Source organism: Equus asinus, chromosome 20, assembly GCF_041296235.1.
Source record: "Equus asinus isolate D_3611 breed Donkey chromosome 20, EquAss-T2T_v2, whole genome shotgun sequence".
Taxonomy (NCBI): domain Eukaryota; kingdom Metazoa; phylum Chordata; class Mammalia; order Perissodactyla; family Equidae; genus Equus; species Equus asinus.
In genome coordinates, this window is record NC_091809.1 from 112,957,293 (window position 1) to 112,979,408 (window position 22,116).

Sequence of the window (22,116 nt, forward strand, 5' to 3'; positions counted from 1 at the left end):
CAGATACACATTATGAAAACTTGTTAAACTGCAGTTACATAATCCTTTTATTTACAAAATTATGACATTAGACTTCAAACTTTTCTGTGTCAATCAGGATTAGGTTCAGCTGTATTTAAGAGAAAATCAGTATTACGGTGGATTAAACAAGATGGAGATTTATTTTTCTCTCATGTGAAAGAAGTCCAGAGGTAGGCAGTCATGGGCCAGCACTGCATCTCCCTGACGTCATCAGGGATGGGCTCCTTCCACCTTCCCTCTCCATTATCATGCTTCCCCTTCAAGGGCACGTCTTGGGTTTAGCTTGGTTGCTGCAGCTCCCACATCAAGTGCACGTTTTAGTCAGCAAGAGGGAGAAAGGGGCAAAAGAGTCAGCTTCTGGTCTGCTCCTTTTCTAGAGCTTTCCCAGAAGCTCTTCCTGAAGTTCTATTTACATCTCATTGGCTACCCCTAGCCATAATAAGGCTGATAAATTTAGCCACATAGAGGGGTTCACTGCCACATCCACACTATACAGAGGGTTTGCTACTAAGGAATAAGAGGATGGACAGCAGGTTGACAAGTCATAGTCTTTGCCACACTTTCCTTTTTTTTTTTACTCTTTTCTATTTCAATAACTTTCTAAAATGTTGTAATCAGTCATCTACCTTTCATTCAAAATTAAAATTTAAAGGAATTATCTGAAACTTATTACAAATCAATTTAGTTAACTTTTACAGTATCATTCACGAATATAACAAGTATTGTACGATCTTTGTATCACGGACTTTGATAAGTGACTGGATGCAATAATGAACACATCCTCACCTTCTCAGAGCTCACAGTACACTGGTTCAGTAAAAGGATGATGATTAATCACTATAAATGATGCCCACTTAGAATGGGTTACCCTCTATAATATACCACTACTATTTAGGTAATCAACTACATGTACTATTTTAACACTAAAATATACTTTCCATTATCAGATGAATAATCTCATAGTTTTGAGTCCCCTGATATAGATCTGAAGACGAATTTTAGATATCAATATCATGCAAAGCATTCTCCTTAAAAAAAATTGTACTTTTGGTCCAATAATAAAATTTCAAGCAAATATATTAATATGAACTTTGAAATATGAAAAATATAGCTAAATCCAGGTTTTCCAGAAGTTTTAATGAGAAAGGACAAAGAGATAGCACTAGAGGGAAACCAGATAAATTAAACAATAAAGAAAAACTGTAAATATTCCTATTTTTCAGGTAAAAATCAGCTAAGAGAATATTGCCTTGCAGAAGATTGTGAGTTTGTTCAACTTCTTGGTAATTCCTTTTTTGATAGTTTCTAGGTATGTTTTCAAGGAACTCTAAAGAATATGATACAATAACAACAGGTAGCTATTGTGATGGTATAAATGACAACTCTTATCTTATTGCCTTTAATACACCAGGGGCGTGTATTTTATTTTGGGCATAGGATCAAGTTGAAATTGGCCAGTTCCATTTCAACTGGCTCCACATTTCTTCAACTGGCTCCAAATTTATTTATCTGAAACATTTGGCACATATGGGACATGCCATATATAGAATGGACATTTCTTGTACCACTTGTCTGAGTTAAGGGAGACAAAGGAAAAAGAAAAAAAGCCCACAGGACACATTTTATTTAACAAAAATAAAGCTAAGACTTTTTTGATTCATTTAAAAATCAATTTGACATAAGATATCATTTTAAATGAATATAAAGCATAGGAATATAGAATATTCACATTTTCCCATTAGGTTGGTCCCTATAGCCCACTTGGGAGTGGTTCTCCTACCCAATAGCTATTAGGAATGGAACCCAATTTCCTGTATTTTGACAATTAGGAGAAAGTTAAACGGATTTCAAGCTGGGGCACATAAGCATTCCTATCCCCATTCAAGATGCACCCCTTTTATTTTGTTCTCTCTGGTACCCAAGTGCCTAAATAGTACCTGGCACATGACAGAGATAAACATATATTTAAGAATGAGAGTTTAACGTTTCAAAAAATAATTTTGCCCGTATCCTTTCACCATCTCCCTCTCAAGAACTTCCATTGAAAGGATGTTCTTTCACTTCACAAGGACCACGGAATGAAGAAAAATAGCAAAAAGACTAAGGCTAAGACTTGGAAATGTTTGGTGAAAGGGTACATGTATTTTTCAGTTTGTATTCCTGGGACTTTGGGAGGGCCTCAGAGATTGCTTCTTCAGGACCAGCAGATATCCAACAGATGCCCAATGAGTGCCTGCGTGTGCTGGGTGCTGAGGCGGGTGGAGGCAAAGCAGTGAGAACACACACACAATTCCCCAGCCTTCAGGACAAGTTTCTATGTCATCAAGGGTATCCAGGCAGGAATGAATCCTTTCAAGTTTAGTCTATTCAGATGTTTTCTGTCCTGCTCACTCTTTTTTTTTTTTTTTTTGCTTTGCCTACCATTTGTTTATTTTGAGGTATAATCATGGTATCAATAAACTGTACATTTTAAAGCATACAACTCGCTAAATCTTATATATGTATACAACCATGACACAATCACAACCAAGATAATGAACATATCCATAACCCCCAAAGCTTCCTCATGTCCCTTTGTAACCCATCTCTCCCTCCTCCTTGCCTCATGCCCTTCACTCACACAACAACAGTCTACAGTTGCATTTTCTAGACTTTCCTCTAAGTGAAATCATAAGTATGTCTGGCTTCTTTCATGCAGCAAAATTATTTTGAGATTCATCCATGTTGTTGCATGTATCAGTAGTCCATCTTTTTTATTGTAGAGTAGTAGTCTATTACATGGATATATAACAATTTGTTTCTCCATTCACCTATTGAACATTTGGATTGTTTCCTGTTTTTGGCTATTAAAAATAAACCTGCTGCCCTTTTGGAAAGTAGCTCCTCAAAAAGCTAAACATAAAGTTACCATATAACCTAGCAATTACACTCCTACTTATATACCTAAGAGAAATATAGACATATGGTCACACAAAATCTTGCGTATGAATGTTCACAGAAGCATTAGTCATAACAGCAATAATGAAAACCCAGATGGGCATCCACTGATGAATGGATCAACAAAACGTGGAGTATTCCTAACGATGGAATATTATTAAGCAATAAAAAGGAATGAAGGACTGATATATGCCACAACCCTGAAAACATTATGCTAAACGAAAGAAGCCAGACCCAGAAGGCCATATATTGTATGATTCTATCTATATGAAATGTCCAAAATAGACAAATTCATAGACAGAAAGTAGTGTAGTGGTTGCTAAGGGCCTGAGAGGGTGGGAGATGGGGGGTGATAGCTAAGGAGTACAGGGTTTCTTTTTGGGGTGATGAAAATGTTCTGGATACTGATTAGATACTGATAACGGTTGCACAATTCTGTAAATACATTAAAAACTAATGAATTGTATACTTTAAAAGCACGAATTTTATGATATTGGAATTATATTTCAATAAAGCTATTTTTCAGCTTTATTGAGGTATAGTTGACAAATAAAATTGTTAAGATATTTAAAGTGTAAACGTGGTGATTTGATAGACGTATACATTGTGAAAGGATCCCCCCATCAAGTTAACACATCCATCACCACACATACTTACCTCTTATCTTTCTTTCTGGTGAGAATGTTTAAGAACTACTCTCTTAGCAAATTTCAAAAGCTGCAAATGAACATTCATGCACACGTCTTTGATGGATACACACTTTCATTTCTCTTGGGTAAAGATTTAGGGGTAGAATAGCTGGGTCATGGGGTAGGTGTATGTTGGACTTTGTAAGAAACTGCCCCTCTGCCACTTTGCAAAACCTCTTTTGCAAAGTGATTGTACCATTTTACTTTCACAGCAGCAGTGCATGAGCCTTCCCAGTCCCACACACCCCTGCCACAATTTGGTAGTCTTTTCATTTTAGACATTCGAGGAAGTAGATAGTGGCATCTCATTGTAGTTTTAATTCTTATCTCCCTAACAACTAATGGTGGTGTCTTTACTTGTAGTTATCAGATATGCAATCTGCTCAAATTTTTTGCCCACTTTTTCATTGGGTTGGTTGTTTTCTTATTATTGAGTTTTATACATTTATATATTCTGGATACAAGTGTTTATCAGATGTGTGGTTTGCCAATATTTTCTCCCAGTCTGTGGCTTGTCTTTTCATTCTCTTAACAGTCATTTAGAGAGCAGAAGCTCTTAACTTTTAGGAAGTCCAATTTGCTACTAATTTTCATTCATGGATCACGCCTTCAGAGATGTATCTAAAAAATCTTTGCCTAACCCAAGGTCATAGCAATTTTCTTCCATGTTTTCTCCTAGAAGTTTAATAGTTTCAGATTTTACATTTAAGTCTAAGATTCATTTTAAGTTAATTTTTCCATACAGAAGGTATGGATTCAGTTTCATTTTTCTCAAACATGGATATAGAATTGTTCCAGCACCACGTTTAAAAGACTAAATTGCCTTTGCATCTTAGTCAAAAATCAATTGACGTGTATTTCTGAGCTCTCTATTCTCTTCCTTTGATGGACCTATCTTGGTGGCAATACCACACTGTCTTGATTACCATTGCCATTTTGCATTCGTTAGCAATTTACTACCCTCTTAGCAATTTATAAGAGTTCTAGTTGCTCCACATCCTTATTATTCTATGTCACTTTTTTAAAATTAGCTTTTATAGTAAGTGTGTAGTGGTATCTCGTGTTTTTAATTTGAATTAGAATACGGTTGTCCTTTTCCCTACTATTGAATTTCCTCTCTCTTTTTTTTAAACTTAATTTCCTAAACAGCCATCTCAGGGTGTATCAAGACCTCGTGTTTCTCCCGTTTTCAAATGAGACAAACTTGCAATTACAAGTAGACGGTCTACCCCAGAATATTAGAGGACGTCGGGTTGAATTTAGGCCAAACCTTCAGCGTCCCCTTGAGTTCCTTTCTCCTCACACCCCGCATCTGCTGTGCCGTAAACCTCGCCAGTTTACCGACCAGCGCCCAGCACACTCCACCTGCTCTCGGGGCCCCCAAGCTCTCTCCGCACCTCCGGCCGCCCGCGCCCGCCTGCCTACCGGCCACGCGCCTCCCGCTTCCACCGCGTCAAGCCTGGTTCTCTCCGCGCCTCGCGGACACCACCTGGCCGCGGCCCCCGCCGAAAGGCGCGCGCGCAGGTCCCCCAGCCACGTGCAGGAGCGCTTCGCACCTGCGCCCCCGCGTGCCGCGGCGTCAGGCGTCAATCGGCGCGGTCGCCCGCCGCGAGGGAAGGCTGACTCTACTTCCAGGGGGAGCCACCCCCGGCCGCGCCGCCCGCGCCGCCGGGCTGCCCTCCGCACCCCACCCCGGGGACGGCGCGCGGTGGGCCAGGGACGTGGCCGCGGCTTCTCCTGGAGAGGCCGTCCCCCGGGGCACACTGCCTGCGGCTGCTGCGCCGCGAAGGCGGAGAAGGGGGCTAAATTACAACCCGGAGGAAACCCGTGGAGCTCGCGACAACGCGCATCCCGGGGCTCAGGGACGGCCCGAGGCCGCCGGTGGAGGGCGCGTGGCCGGAGAGGAACGCCTGTTCCGGGCACGAGCGGTTATCCCTGACCCAAGGGGCCTAGCCCGTGGCGGGCAGAACTCGACGAGGCGCGCGCGGGCCCTACCACTGCCTCGGAAGAGGTCACGGGCCGCGGCCGGCGGCGCGTGGGGGCCGGGGGGGGGAGGGGAGCAGAGCGCGCGCCAGGATTGGCCCCCGTGGCCCAGCCCCGCCCCCAGCCGCGGCCAGAGTGCGCGCTGGGATTGGCTCCCGTGGCCCCCGCTGTCCCGGTGACCCCGCCCCGCATGACCCGCGCGAGGTGACCCGGAAGCGGTTGTGAGGCACCGCCCCGCAGCCCAGCTCCTTTTCCGGTCGGCGTGGTGTGTGAGTGGAGCGTCGTCGGCCCGGCCTTCGCCATGAGCGTCCCGGCCTTCATCGACATCAGTGAGGAGGACCAGGTGTGCGCCCGGCCGCGCGGCCCCAGGGCGGCGCTGGGGCCTGGGGTGAGGGCGGGGCCGTTGCGCCCGCCCGGCGCCCCGCGCTGCTCCGAGGCCGGCGGCCGGTTGCCGGGCAGCGCCGGGCCCTTACAGGCCGCGTCACGGACGGCTCAGGGCTCCGGGCGCGGGCGGGCGCGGCGTTGGGAGAAGGGTCGGGGCGGTTGTGAGCGGCCGCGGGCTGCGGGGACCCCGTCGTGCGGGGGCCGGGTCACCCGGCGCGCGGCTGGAGCTCCCGTGCGGGCGCGCAGCCGCTTCTCGTCCCCAGGGCCGCGTCGGGCGGGAGCTGAGGGTCGAGCTGAGCCGGCGGCGGTCGGGCGGCCTGCAGAGTCGCGGGCGGGACCCGGGGCGCTCTCGCTTCTCGCGGGCGCGGGGCCGTCGGGGCTTCGCTTTGGCCGGCTTCCCTGTGTGGGCAGTGACGCAGTGGAGCCGAGGGTGCTGGCTGCCTGTCCCTCGCTTGCACCGCCCCGCGGCCGCGTGTGGCCTGCGAGGATGACGGGTAAAACAACAAATTCGATCGCATGGTTCTTGAGGAAGGGTGCCTTGTGTCTGCACAGCAGAAACTGAGTAAATGTCCTTTCTGTGGACCGTGTTATGTTTCCTTCCTGGAGAAGGATGCTTTGCAGTGGTACTTTTGTTCTCTGGATGTGGTGACAGTCTTACGAAACCTTGTTTATGGTACCAGCGCAGACGTGAAGTCGCTGTGTTATTTGAAAGGGTAGCAGTATCAGATCTACAGAGTTAATGTTTTTCTTAGGTGGCCAGACTTACTTGTGGGTTTAGAAAATGTGATAGCTGTGTATTTTCTAATGGTATCTTTACATCTGTCTGTTTCAGTTCTTCATTTCATTGTTTGAAATACCATTTGTATTCTTGTTTGGCTGCTGTGAATACCTGGCCCTCAAAAGAAGAGGTTATTAAATATTACATGTGCATTACAGTAGGAAATGCCTGCACACCTGGGCGCAGTGCTGTAGTTGTTTTCATAGGTCCAAAGGTGCTTGCTGGTCCAGATATGCATTTTCATTTTAAAAGATTAAGTACATAGTAGTTCCAATTTGATATAAACATTTTATTCAAGGAAACATTCAAAGGTGTCATCTTTTCATCTTTGTGTCTTCCAGAATGTTTCTCTGGTTCTCACATATTCAATTAACAAATGAATACTCTCTTGCAAAGGTAATGCCTGTGACTTTTTTTATGTAGCTGTCTTATGTACGCTTAACAACAATAAAACAAATTGAATTTACCAAGTCAGATCTGTTCCGCCCCCACCCCAGAAAAAGGCTTTAGGTTATATTAGAGAAGTTTTTGCTGTATCCTGTAAGTCTGGCAGGATGTCACTGGTCCCTGTGGGTCTGTGTAGCCACTGGGTCTTGTGATGAGGCTGAGGTCGGGGAGAGGCACTTCAGCATAAGTTAAAGTCATTATTAAATTCAGTATTTATGTTCTGTTTCTTCAGAAATAGAACAGAACGACTTGAGGACTCGTGTTTTGTCGATCATGGTTTCATAGGTATATATCAACCCTGTTTGATTCACCAGGCTGCTGAGCTTCGAGCTTACCTGAAATCCAAGGGAGCGGAAATTTCAGAGGAGAACTCCGAAGGTGGACTTCATGTAGATTTAGCCCAGATTATTGAAGCCTGTGATGTATGTCTGAAGGAAGATGACAAAGGTTTGTTTTTAATTTTTTGTAATATTTCTTACTAATCTAAAGGACCTAATTTTTAAGCTTTCTTGTGAATTGCATTTGTTTCAAAGCTTAGAACTTTTAAGCCCTGTTGTGTTTAATCTTATCATTGCACGTGCTTTCAGTTTATTCTAATCTGTTATACCTATGAAGTTAGCCTGTTTTGACAAAAACATCTTTTTTACATCAGCTGTGTTGTTGCACACGCTAAATACTGTTAATTTCAGAATAAACTGAAGGAAAGAAGTGAAGCTCTTCTTTCCTTTTTAGAAGGTTTAGATTAGTATCTAATGGGATATAATGTCAGGTAATCTAAAAGCTGTTTAATTATTTGGCTGATTGTCTGTTTATTGAGATAAAATGAAAAATCTTGAAAATTGGGAGTCCTGAAATCTCTAGTTAAGATTTGAGATTAAACGTGGCATGTGATTGATATCTTAGATTTGAAAGTTAGTGACCCAACCAGAAAGTTGACAGATTTTATTTCTAAATAGTTTCCTATTTGTACAGAGTTTTTTTAAGTTGAGAAAGCATCCTAGTCTAAGACCTAACCAGTAACTTCCAAATAATTGAATGTCTTGCTAGTAAAAATTGAAAGTGTATATATAAACTTGTAAATCACTCTTTAACTAGTTTTACTAGTTGAAAACAAAATCTTAGGTAATAATTTCCTTTTTCTTTAATAAAATGTATAACTTGCTTTTTGAACGTCAGTTGTACAGCAGACCTGGTTTAGTTTGAGTTTGCGTGTACCGTGTTCTTAGTACTCTGCACACTGTTGAGGGAAGAGTGTCCTCTAGAACTGGTTTACAGCAGCTGGATTACATCTTTCTGAGCTGTTTCTGTTTAATGGTCTTTGGTGTTTTAAAACACTGGAAATATGTATTCAATTAATTCAACTATAAGACATTAAGTCTTATAGTATCTCTGTTGTGTTTTGCACTCATGGGTAGATGTTGAAAGTGTGATGAACAGCGTGGTATCCCTCCTGTTGATCCTGGAACCAGATAAGCAAGAAGCTCTGATTGAAAGCCTGTGTGAAAAGCTGGTCAAGTTTCGGGAAGGTGAACGCCCCTCTCTGAGACTGCAATTGTAAGTGAAGAATTGAAAGAGGTTCAGTTTTTCAAGGGGTTCTTTTCATGTCACTGTCATTTAATGGTTAAAAGCAAGAATTCTGGAACTCGACTGTCTACTATGGCTCTTATTAGCTGTGTGATCTTGGACAAGTCACTTAACCTTTCTGTACCCCAGTTCTCTCCTTGTAACCAACGTGTTTGTAATGTGAAGTTATTAATAGTATTTGTCTCAGGTTTATTGTGAGAACAGATAAGCTCAAATTAATCACCATAGTTACTGATCTCAAAAATTGTTTTATTGTTTGTTTGTTAATCAGGCTAAGCAACCTTTTCCATGGGATGGATAAGAATACTCCTGTGCGATACACAGTCTACTGCAGCCTCATTAAAGTGGCAGCATCTTGTGGGGCCATCCAGTATATTCCAACTGAGCTGGATCAAGTGAGTTATGTGGAATACTTATTCTGCTTCTAAAAGGTGCACTTTTATATCATGACTAAAATAAGTAGCAAATGTGTGTTCTAAATATAATCTGTTAAATTGTGAAAATATGTTCAGCTGTGTCACTAAATTTCCTCTTTTTGTCAATCTCATCGTAGGTTAGAAAATGGATTTCTGACTGGAACCTCACTACTGAAAAGAAACACACCCTTTTAAGGCTCCTTTATGAGGCGCTTGTGGATTGTAAGAAAAGGTATTCAGAATTAATGAGCAGGCACCCTAAGGGGTGGAGGCTGTGTTTAAAGACAAGCAGGGTGACTGATTCTCTCCTTAGTTCTCCACGGGGCTGCTCTAAATCTATTCCTGTAAATTCTGCCTACTGAGTTAAGATAATTGCAAAGTTTAAAATAGTTTTTCCCCATCTTTAAACTTTTTGAAAAGCAAAACTTGCTCTTGTTCTAAAAATGGTAACAACTGTTAATCCCAAAGCTGTGTGTAAGATTAGACTGAGTTGTTTAATGGTGCTTGGCGTCCTAGCTCAGGAGTGCCGCCACTTTTGCTTAATGGTGGTGAGGGCCAAGCAGTGGAAGTGTCTTTGTTCCGTAATAGACAGTATCCCTGAGGCGAAACTTGCAAGAGACTGTGGTAAATGAGTACCTATGGGGCTTCTGCAAGGCCTTGGGTTCTAAGGCTTGTATTTAGCCCAGCAACTTCATCCCAAAGTGTTGATTCTTCTCTATACCCAGTTCAGGATGCCCACTGAACGAGAGGTTTGGCCCCGTTCTTAGTGTTAAGAGACAATCCTACCTTTTTGACCTGGCTTTTCAATTTCTCTCTTCCCGTAATGGTTAAAAACTTTTAGAAAAAGTAATCAGTCTTCAGTTTAGTTTTATCGCACAATTTTTATACTGGCTTTCAGTGCTGCGGTGTTTGATACGTGACAGAGGATCAATAAGATTAATAAGTTAAAGAAAATGATGTTGATTGTGAGGGAGGCTGAGTGCCTATTGCATCTTGGGTGGGACGATTCTTTGTGTTGCTAGACTCTTAGGTTCACTGCAGGACACTCAGCGTCCGTGGCCTCACTTACTCAAATGCCACAGAGCTTTCCCGTCGTCAGAGCCGTCGTAGCAGCTCCTGTGCACGTCCAGGTGCTCCCAGGGCGCCTGGGTGAGCGCCACCTCTGCCTGCCTGCCATCGTTGGTCTCAGGCCTCTACATGCCATATGTCTGCTGGTGATTTTCACATCTTTGTCTCCCGTATTTCTCCTCTGGACTGCAAATATCTATTCCTGTTTAACATCTCCATTCAGATGTTCAAAAGGCATTTCAAACTTGACATCTGGAAAAGTGAATCATTGATTTTTCCTTCTAAATCTGCTCTTCCTTCTGTTTTCTCCAACTCAAGAAATGCCATTTCTGTATTTCCTGTTGCTCAAAAATAAGACCTGGGGTTCTCTCTCTCGTCTCCTACCCCATGTCTATTCAACAGCCCGTCCTGTCAGCTCTGATAATTCTGAAGTCAGGCCATCTTCTCCCTGCTTCTGTTGCTACCGTGTGGTCTAAGCTACTGTTTTTTCTTACATTTTTCTTACTCTCGACCAGTCCATTTTGGGCCTGGCCCCTTACAGTCAGTTCTTAATACAGCTTCCGGAACGTTCTATTTCATATGGATGGTCAGATCGTGGTGTCCCTCTCCTCAGAACCCTCCAGTGGCTTTGTTCAGAGTGAAAGGCAAAGCCAGCTCCAGAGGCTTGGCACTGGCACTTCTTCCTGGAACGTTTGCTTCCCAAGTACCCACGTGGCTCCCTCCCTTCTTTGTATCTGCTCAGTTGTCACCTCATCAGAAAGGCCTTCTCTGGCTGCCTGTATGTGTAGCATATCCCCCCAGCCTTGAATGGCTTTTTTCCTCATTGGTATTATTTCTCCATTGCACTTATTACTAACAGACAGACTATATTTTAATGTTTATTATCTATCTGTCCGCATTAGTGTAAGTTTCACGAGGGCAGGGACTTCGGTTCAGTACTAGAGCAGTGTCTTGACACTGGTAGGCAGTCAATATATATTTGTTGGATGAATGGCTGTTTCTAAAATATAAACATGGTGCAAAAACAGTGGCTACAAGAAGCAGACGTGTAAAACAATATGAAGTGGTTTATGGAACTAGAGTGTATGCCCTTCCCAACAGCTTTTAGATAAAATATTTTAAAACATTTTGCAAGTATAAAATCCCTGGTTTTCTCCTAGTTTTCTGATGTTGTGAAAATTAGTTTCCAGTATTTGAGTGTCACTTCCTTCATTTTTAAGAACAGATGCAGTCTAGTGGTCACTGTATGACCACTGTCTTCTTTGACCCCTTAGCAGCATGTGACTGTTAGCCCTTCCCTCACAGAAGCTTCTCTCGACACACCACTCCTTGTTTTTTTCCAACTGCTTGCACAGCTCCTTCTCAGACACCTTTGTAAATGACTCTCTGCTCCTTTAAATGCTGGTACTACTCAAAAATTGGGCCGAGGACCTTTTTCTCCTTCTGTTCCCTCTCCTGGATCGTGTCATCTCTTCCCATGGCTTCTGTCATTTCCTGAAGGAAAATCCATGTCTCTAGCTCATGCTTCTGTCCTGAGCTTCAGGTCTTAATGTCTAACTGCTTTTTACCTGTTTCTACTTGAATGTGCTCCATACATGCCTGAAACTCAATGTGACCAAATGAATTGATCATTTTCTCCCTCTAAATTAGTCTGTTTCCAAGCAACACATCTTAAAATGATCTGTTTATTCTTTCCAATCTGCAACCACAATGATTTTGTGAAACAAAAGTTTCAGCGTGTCATTTGTTAGGTTTTCATTTTCTTCAGGACACAGTACAGAATTCTGAGTGTGGCATTAAGTAGCTTTCTGACATGGACCCTCCCTGCTGCTGTAGCACAGGCCTGTGAATGTGCTGATCTTCATCTTGCTGTTTCTGTGTGGTGCAGTGACAAACTACAAAACTTTGCTTTGTTTGTATGGGTATTCCCTCCCTCCATTTCTGTTGCTCGCTCACACGTACCCTTCCTCTGGATTGTCACATCAGGACACAGTGAACCTCTGTCACTGCAGAAGCACTGTGCTCTCCAAGTCTAGAGCAGCAGCCGGCACCTGTTCTGTATGGCCCACAAGCTAAGAATGGTTTTTGCATTTTTACATGACTGAGGAAAAAATCAAAGGAAGAGTATTTTGTGACATGAACATTACATGAAATTCACATTTCAGCATCCGTAAAATTTTGTTGTAACACAGCCATGCTTACTTATTTACGTATTGTCTGTCTGCCTTTGCCAAGACTTGAGTAGTTGCAGCAGAGACCAGAGGGCCTGCAAAGCCTAAAATAGTTACTCTCTGGCCCTTTTTAGAATGTGTGCCTCCCCTTGGTCTAGACCTACGCCCAGCTGCTTCTCTGCCTGAAACTTTCCTCCCATCTTAAGGTTGATGCCTGCCTTTCACAGCACCCTCTGCCTTTGTCGTGGCCCCTGGCACCATTTGTTAAGATGTCTGTGACATAGGCTCAGTGAAGACCAGGAACCTGTCTGTCAGCCATCATCTTCCCAAGGGGTTGGGCACGTGAATGGATAAATGCTGCCCTCACTTAGGGAACTAGACAAGGATGGTTATATAAACACGAAATTTCTGTCATGCTGCTGATTTAAATGTTAAGATTTGGTTTTTGCCTACTACACAGAAAATGTATGGTTTTTTCCTGCTTCTAAATTGAATTCTGAGATTGGCCTTGCCCTTTGAGCAAGAATTCTTAGGTTTATAGGTACTTCTTAATGACTTTGTTTATATTGGTGGTTGATGAGAGCGAATTGTGAACGTTTTCTTGAGCCCTTATATGTCAGATACTGCGCACTTTACGTGGGTTATTTTATCTGATCTTTGTGAATTCGGATTTCTTTAGCTGATAAGAGGAACTAGATTAAAGTATACTGTGGCTGCTAAAACTGGAGAATGAAATGAACCTGTGCTTGACGTGTGACACAAAGTAATTAACAATGAGTAAAACATAGTTTTCCTTTAAAATTTTTCTTTGAATTCTTAGTTGTATCACTATACTGTATTACCATTCCTATAATTATATTTATACATTTTGGTAAACCTTAGTTTTGTAGTAAGTTTTAGAAAACTTTAAGTTTTTAAAATAAGTGGTAGGGCTCTTACTGATTTTACCTGGGTTGAATCCAGATATGGGGGAAAAAAACTATTCTTAGAAAAAGAAAAAAAAACCTGTCTCTTACTTAGCAAAGCTTTCTATAACTAGCTGAAGATTCATCAGTTTAAAGGAAGAAATGAAGGGTGAAAATAAACATTTTCTAAGAGTTCAAATTGAATGAGTTTTAATTACTTTGTGCTTTTTGTTACAGTTAAAGTTGGTTACATAACTTTAAGGATAATTTAATTGGAGAGATATCTTTAGTGAAGTTATGTAACTATTTGGTGTTGGTTCAGCTTCAGCTGCACTGTCCTAACAGTTTTGGGGACACACAACTTTTCTCCCACCTCGAGTCTTTGTACCTGGTCTTCCGTCTGCCTGGACAGCAGTCCAGCCCCCACCTTCCACCCCCAGCACTTTTCATGGCTGGTTGTGTTACATCCTTTAGATCTCAGCCCCATGCCATTTCTTCAGAGAGACACTTTCCTTGCTGGTTCTCTGAAATAACCTTCTCTTTCCAGTCTCTGCTCTTGTAACTCTGTTACCTCACCATCCTTCATGGTGCTTGCTGTTGGTTGATTTATTTCCTTAGTTATCTGTCTTTCCTACTGGAAGGAAAGTTCCATGACTTTTCCCATAGAGCAAGGACCATGTCTCTGTTGGTCACCGTTGGATATATCATTAGCACAGTACTGGACACTTAGTGTAATGTTTTTGAATGAATCAAAGGTAATAATGATATTCTGAAATTCCTAAAGCAGTATTTCTTTTTAGTGATGCCGCTTCAAAAGTCATGGTGGAATTGCTAGGAAGTTACACGGAGGACAATGCTTCCCAGGCTCGAGTTGATGCCCACAGGTAACGTTAAATGCGCTGTGCTAATGACAGCTGAGTATTCATTCAGAGAGCTGAAGTTGTGCTCACGTCCACCAGTGATCCAAAGCCATTTGATGCTGTGTGCTCTGTGGTGGTTTTGAGATGGATATTAAAACTCAGGATTTGATACTCGAAGAACCGTAGAGCCTGTGAAATAGCCATAATGTGTTTACCGTTTGAGGTATTGCTGGTACGGGGTGATAATGCCAACGTGAGGCAGACCCTGATCTCGGGTTGGTTTTACCGTAGTGTTAAGGTGTGTAGATGAAGAACAGTGGGGGCTTGCTCAAAATTAGCCCATTGCTAATGAGAATAATGTCTTCAAACAGTCCCAGGTCTACTTAGTAACAATAAGAGTAGAATCAGTTTTTTAAATCTGTGAAATGGAAATTATGGTAACTTCTTTAGGGTTATGGCTTCACGGGGAACTGTCCATGACAGGGTTTGGTAGAAAGGGTAGTGAGAGGACAAGATCTTTGACTCTGGTCAGACTGCCTGTGTTCACCTGCACCACTTAATTAGCACGTATTGGGCAAGTTCTCTCTGAGCTTCATCACTAGTAAACTTCTAGAGCACGGTAATACTGTGTGTCTGGGTGTCTGCGGGTTAAATGAGATGGTGCGGGTGAGCGCTCACCTCCGTGTCTGGTGCATTCTAGATGCTGCTGCTGTTGTCTTTGTTCTTTGATTCCTTTGGTGGTGCTTTCTCTCCAGCTGTTTTTGTCTACAGCTATTTTGTTATTTTGTTAAAGCAGATATATCTGGTAAATTGATTTATTGGCTTGTTTTAATTCCAATCCATAGCTTTTTTTTATGTTGTGTATATTGAACTCTTAGATATTTTACTGAATTAAATGTATTTTGCAGTCTGAAAATCACCTGAATTTCAAGACTGAGCTTGGATTTTTGTTTTCCAATTAAGGTGTATTGTACGAGCACTGAAAGATCCAAATGCATTTCTTTTTGACCATCTTCTTACTTTGAAACCTGTCAAGTTTTTGGAAGGCGAGCTCATTCATGATGTAAGTAGTTTATCCTTAATGTGAGAAATGTTCTCTTTTCCTAAATCTAACATACTAAAGGGGAACTCTTTTTCTTTGTGTTAATGAACATGACTATTAGAGAGATCTGGAAAGAGAACTGTTTGTTCTTTTTGTATCAGAAACAGACTGAAACTTAGGGCGACCTTTTCTCCAGCCACTGGACACACGCTCTTTCTGTCTCCCTTGCCTTCATCTGCATGCCTGCCTGGCCGTTAGGAACTTAGTACAGATTCCACTTGAGTCTGTAGTGTTAGCTAGCCCCAGTGAGGAAGCTAAATCTGATATTTAAAAACACATGAATGCACTTTTCAAGTGCCAACCTAAATAGATTTTGGATGACTTTCCTTTTGTACTATGCCATTACCACCATCTTTTGGAGTAGATCATTTAGAACTCACTGTATTTACTGACTCTGTGATCTAAGTCAGTCTTGTGAAAGCAAATGGTTTAGATGATGATTTGAGCAAACAGATTGAAATTTCTGCAATGAAAGAAATGTAGAGAGTTTTATTGCCCAGAGTCACTGTCTTAAAAATGTCTTGAGTGTAAATATTAATTCTGTATTGAATATGGTATGTTTATTTTTTTGTGTCTATCTGTATAGCTTTTAACCATTTTCGTGAGTGCTAAATTGGCCTCATATGTCAAGTTTTATCAGAATAATAAGGACTTCATTGACTCACTTGGTAAGTTGTGGGGTTTCTTCTTTGGAGGGGCAGAGAGGGCAGGGTCGTGCTCCTCCAGAACTATCACGTACTGGGGGGTACAGCAAACACAGTTGTGGCCTTGTGTATAGATTACCCTGACCGGTGTATGATGGCACAGCAGCAGACACAGGCAGACAATCAAAAAGATGACTCAGAATGAACCCAAGAGGGTATTGGAGGGAGTGTTTGTGATGGAAAGCATGAAGCTAGGAGTCAGAAAACCTGGGCATTTTTCCCCTGCGTAAGAGCTTCTTGACTTCAGGCCCTTCCAGCTCTGCTCTACATGATTCTCGAGGTAAAGTTCTAGCAAGAAGCAGGTGCTCAGAAGGGATTTGGATAGAAATAATTCCATTGATATGTTGTGTCTTTAAAACTTCGGAATGGGGGATGGAGCAGAAAAGCACCTTAAAGGATCACCATTACTTTGATCATAATGGAGATTTTTGGAAGTACAGTTGCTTAATGACAGGAATGTGTTCTGAGAACGCGTTGTTAGGCGATTTTGTCGTTGTGTGAACATTGTGGTGCACACTTAACAGACCTAGGTGGTACAGCCTACAGCACACCTAGGCTATATGGTACTGATGTCATGGGACCACCTTTGTCTCTGCGGCCCATTGTTGACCAAAACGTCATTACACAGTCACCCCTGTACTCATTTTAAGAGTTGACGAAATTGGATGATTAAAGGTACTTTTATTAAGCTAAACATTATTGTTTAAAATAAAATTGTTTCTTTGTAAAAGACCTTATTCCTTAGATGCATGATTTATATTTGTGGTGCTTTTTTTTTTTTTAAGCCATAGTCATGTAACTGTAACACAAATAGTTTTTTTCCCTCTAATACAGTATTTTCTGCTTGGTGCCCCTCCCTTCCCCCATTAACAAATTATAGAAGTTATACAGTATTGCTAAGCAGATCCAAGTGAAGCTGTAGATGGAATTAGAAATGGAGTTGTAGTGATTTTACGTGATAGGAGCAACTTCCCTCACTACAGTCTGCTGCAGACAGCGCAGTAAGTCTTAGCTTTGTGATTTTTGTCTTTGAGTTTTCTTTCTAGAGCATCAGAGCTCGGTGAATGTTTGCTAAATTGAACTGAGTCTTACTCATCCTCATTGAACAAACTCCTTATATTGAGTATTTTCCTTCCAGAGCACATAGAAAATCTATAGTTGAACAGGTTTGAATTGTTCTAAAAAAAGTTTTTTGAGAGTGAAATCAAATATGAAACTAAAGTGCTTTGTTTTCCTACTAGGCAGTAATCAAAATACATTAGAGGTTGGTTGTATTTTCCATATTAAATTTGAATTGTTAGTCTTCTTGGTTGAGGTGTAGATAAAGAATACATTTATAATCTACTTTGATTATACTATTAGTCCTCAATTTGGTAATCATTAATTCCTGTCACCTGTAAATTTTGTGCGGCCATTGGAATTGGGGAAGATGGAATTATTGTGAACATAATAAGGCATTTGAAATACACTGAGATAAAGGAGATGCGAGTGTGTTTGTGTAGAATGCCTTGCCAGGTGCACTAGACCCAGAAAACCGCATTCTGTCCCAGTTAATTTGTTTTGTGGCATGAAGCTATGTGATGGAATGTTAATGTCAGCAACCTCTTTATTTACGCACCAAGGAAAAAGGAGTAGTAATTAACACTTTGACACTCCCCCATTGATGTGTAATTGACTGTTTCAAAGGAGCACTGGTTCATAAGCTATTGCGTGCATTAAAATTACGTTTCCTATATTGCAGCACTTTAAGACAGGGGTCAGTGACAATGCAGAAATTGCTCAATGATGCACATTTTTTTATTACTGCATTAAGGTTTTGACATATTAGTAATGAATAAATGTTTCCATAAAATTAGATTTTTTTATAACTTTAAAATTGAAATATGACACAGAACACTGTGACTTCCTCTTTGAAGGTAATGTTCTACTTTCATAAAACAAAGCACAGCTTCCTGCAAGTCTTTAACTCCTACTTCACGGGTTTAATAGTTTGATTTTGAGAACAAGAGTCCTCAAGGCTTTAACTTTGGTTCTTTGTTTTAAAGTAGTGACTTTAAACATCAATTTGAAATGTTTTTAAATGCAGGTTTCCACATGTAAGATAGATAATGGTTTTACATAATTCATTCTAGAAAGAATCTTCATTCCTCTGATAAGTGTTTTGATTTATGGTAAGCTTGTAATAAAGAGTAGCAGTAAAATAAATTTAATTTCAAGGACATTTTTAATTAGATCTTAGAAATTATAGGAGTTTCCATCATTTTATCATATTGAAATAGAACTGTATCTGCCTGTAGAACTGGAAATGTTAAGGAATTTTCTTGTATTTGCAAATATTGAGGAAAAAAATCTTTAGTATTTGTTCTCTGGGATAGGAAAAACATAATATTCCTAATTTATTGTGCCAACTGGAAGTCAGATTCCCTGTTCTGTGTTTTGTTTCTTGAACATCTATGCAAATTAGCAATCTTTTATTAGAAATTTGCTTATAAAACATGCTTTGGGGACAACAGCTGTTTAAATGTGTATACTTTTGGTTTTAGATGTATTATTTATTACATCTGAAAGTATAGTTACCAATGTATAGATTCCACAGGTGTCATCGGTTTATCAAAACACATTGTTTTATTAACAGTGACAACTTGGGCCAGTGGTAGCATTATCTTGTGTCAACTGAATTGCCCTACATGTCCCGATGTCATCTGGTGTGATCCAGTTGCTACCTTCTTGCTTCAGAAAGTTAATCAGTATCTAATTTGCATTTGTTAATTAGGGTTAATGTGCACTAATTGATTTTTTGATGCTTGTAGATTTCCATTAAATCAGAGTAGCAGTCCTTACTTGGGTACCTCATTCATTTGAGTTATGATGAGCATGTTTTTGTTGAATCTGTGCCAGATAGAAAGCCTGCATCATAATTATAGGTAATTAACAGATGATTATGTCCTATATTAATGGGCTTCCCTAGTCTTCCGCTAATATATGTTTTAAATTTCACATTTATTCATGGAAGGCTTAGAACTTTAACACTACAGACGTAATCTCTTAATTATTAGAGGGCATGTGATCAATCATTTGAGTTTACATAATTTGAAAGTTCAGAGAAAAGGACCATGTGATGCTAGATTATTAGAAACTTTAATAAGTTAGCATTGAATCAATATGTATAATGTGTTATAATTCAGCTTCTACTTAGGAATGGGTAATAATTTGGATATTCAGGATTTGTAAGTATTTATAAGTATTTATTTGTATTTCTAGTCATTTATTTTATAAATGAACCTATTTTCTAGGCCTAGTACTCCCACTTTCTCACTGAGTCTTCTTTGCTCTTCAGTTTTATTGTGTTTTAAAGTGAAAGGATCAGGACAAGGTAGTTTAAGTTTCCTTTTAGGTCTAACAATTTAGATCTGAGTAATTCTAATAGCATGGTTCATTACAAATCAGAAGGCAAAGTTTGCGTTATTTGTACAGTTTTCTACTTTTGCCTTATAAATAACAAGTACCACTGTTAATGGTATTATTTATCTAGTACTAATCTTTTTTCTTCTTCTTTTTCTTTCTTGAGGAAGATTAGCCCTGAGCTAACATCTGTGCCAGTCTTCCTCTGTTTTGTATGTGGGATGCCGCCACAGCATGGCTGATGAGTGGTGTAGGTCTGTGCCTGAGATGCAAACCCAGATGGCAAAGCAGAGCGCACTGGACTTGACCACTATGCCCCAGGGCTGGCCCCCATAGCACAAATCATTTTAATCCAGAGTTACCTGAAGGGAAACGCAATGCTTTTGTAACTGATTGTATATGAAAGTGTTTTTAAATTTTACCAGTAATACTGACACAGAACAAATAGTAAGTAAATAAGGAATTCTGTGTTTCACTGGAGATCTATTAGTAAAAGTAAGCTTCAGTAACTCAGTTAAATAAAAATGTTCTTATGAAATGTACTTTGTACATTTTATCTGCTAAAATGTATAAATATAAAACGTGAAAGATGTACGAAATGTTTAGGGCCTAAAAATACTGTTTTATAGGCCGTTCTTTGAACCTATCACCTGTGGGACTATAGTAATGAAGAAGTGTAGTTCTAGAGAAATGATTTGAAACACTCCATAGTTTAATTAGGGGTCAGTTTATGGTTTGCAAACATAAGTGGCTTTATCAAAATTCCTCTGTAAACAGTGCTCAAAGAGTGATTTCCACATTTACACGAGTTGTAACGTGCGGGTCTTTTATTAGCATGTATACTCACCAGGCTTGACTTTTGTGTTATTCAGGTCTGTTACATGAGCAGAACATGGCAAAAATGAGACTGCTTACTTTTATGGGAATGGCAGTGGAAAATAAAGAAATTTCTTTCGACACAATGCAGCAGGAACTTCAGATCGGAGCTGATGATGTTGAAGCATTTGTTATTGATGGTAAGACAATTAGAATGCTTTCTTTTCTAGAGTTTCTCTTCTACCCTATGGAACAGAAGAGTTTTAATCTTGAAAATGAGCCTTATGCCAACAAAGCTGGATTCTTTTGTAGCAAATGTGTATGTTTAGTAGTTCTGCAGATTATATTTGTAATGGAGTGAAAATTCAATGGAATTATAAATCACTGTGGGCTTTTGGGTGTATGTTCTGTCCCTTGAAATCATATAGAACAAAGCCCTTTAGGCAGTAAACCATAGTAGTTAAGCACCTAGGTTTTAGTGTCAGACTTGGGTTTGAGACCAGGTCTTCTCCTATGAAAAAGGGATGTGGGGGTTAATTTGTGGTTGTGAGGATTAAATGAAGTACTTAGCCCAGTGCCTGCATGTAGTAAATGATCTGCAAACATTAATCATTATCAGTTTTTATGATTGGCCTAGAAACAACTTTCTTCCCCAACATTTGCGTTATAAGGTGATTTAACTGATAATCAGGAATTTTTTCTGAGCTTTTTATGTTTGAAAGTTGGATAGATTTAATTAAGATTAATAAAATGTATAGAACTGTTGACATGGTTTCTTTCTAATGTTCTAAGTCTCAAACAGTCCTATAAAGAAGTAATACCTTATTAGGAAACTAGTTTTCCTTTCCATATGTGATTGTTGGGGAGAACACCTGGAATTCTTCATGAAAACTGTGTGATATTTAGATAGACTGGCCCAGCAGTCAGAGGACAATATATGACCTTCCTCTTGGTTAAATCATATTGCTGTGCTTGTTATTAGATTCAAAGAGCTAGTTTGTAAAATATTAGAAAACTGCTACTTGGTCAGTTTCTTTAGAAACACCTATATCTTAGCCTGTTTTTCTTGGGAATTTTCCATGTAACACATCTTGTAAAACATCTTTTTTCAGCGGTAAGAACTAAGATGGTCTATTGCAAAATTGATCAGACCCAGAGAAAAGTTGTTGTCAGGTAAGACATTTTAATACTTTGCAGCATTTTGTAGACAATTTAGTTTTTTCTGATTATTTCACTTAAATGTTTAGAGAACCAAGGTGGTGTTCTTATCAGTTGACTGTAAATAGCAACTATTTATCATAATTTTATTAAAGTTCAGACTGAATGTGATTAGCTTATTTAATGAAAGAGTCCTATTTTCCAGCACATTTCATTTAATGGCTTAGCATTGGCTGGAATACTAATGACTTTTGTGTCTGGTTTATGTAGTTCGGGTAAATAGAAGGTTTGAGACCAATATGGTAAAGATTTTTACAAAAAATAAGCTTCTAATTCTTCTTTTAAAATTCTAAATTATGTCTTTTATGTATATTTAACCTTGCTTTTAACTAGATACAAGAGTGTAGCATTGTGAAAGAATACCAGAGGATAGAAGGTTGACTAGTAACTTTGTTTTTAATTTCTCGATTTTTTAGTCATAGCACACATCGGACATTTGGAAAACAGCAATGGCAACAACTGTATGACACACTTAATGCCTGGAAACAAAACTTGAACAAAGTGAAAAACAGCCTTTTGAGTCTTTCTGATACCTGAATCTTTATGCTATATCATTTTGTTCCTTTTGGAAAAAGATCTAAATCATAGTAAAACATTATAAACTGAAATTTGACTACATTCTGGACATTTA

General features: G+C 40.2%; 1 protein-coding gene across 2 annotated transcripts; it reads left to right on the top strand.

Moving 5' to 3' along the window:
- The first annotated feature begins 5,817 nt into the window (after positions 1 to 5,817).
- On the top strand, positions 5,818 to 22,098 carry EIF3M (eukaryotic translation initiation factor 3 subunit M). Of its 2 annotated transcripts, none has more exons than XM_044751688.2 (11): positions 5,818 to 5,973; positions 7,554 to 7,686; positions 8,655 to 8,793; positions 9,095 to 9,218; positions 9,377 to 9,471; positions 14,184 to 14,267; positions 15,207 to 15,306; positions 15,932 to 16,013; positions 20,324 to 20,467; positions 21,380 to 21,440; positions 21,902 to 22,098. In XM_044751688.2, exons 1-11 carry the CDS (start codon positions 5,932 to 5,934, stop codon positions 22,020 to 22,022), a joined length of 1,125 nt encoding a protein of 374 aa, XP_044607623.1. In that variant the 5' UTR covers positions 5,818 to 5,931; the 3' UTR covers positions 22,023 to 22,098. The 2 variants fall into 2 exon arrangements, with proteins under 2 accessions (XP_044607623.1, XP_044607622.1); XM_044751687.2 differs by lacking the exon at positions 5,818 to 5,973 and adding an exon at positions 7,120 to 7,188.
- The last annotated feature ends 18 nt before the right edge of the window (positions 22,099 to 22,116 follow it).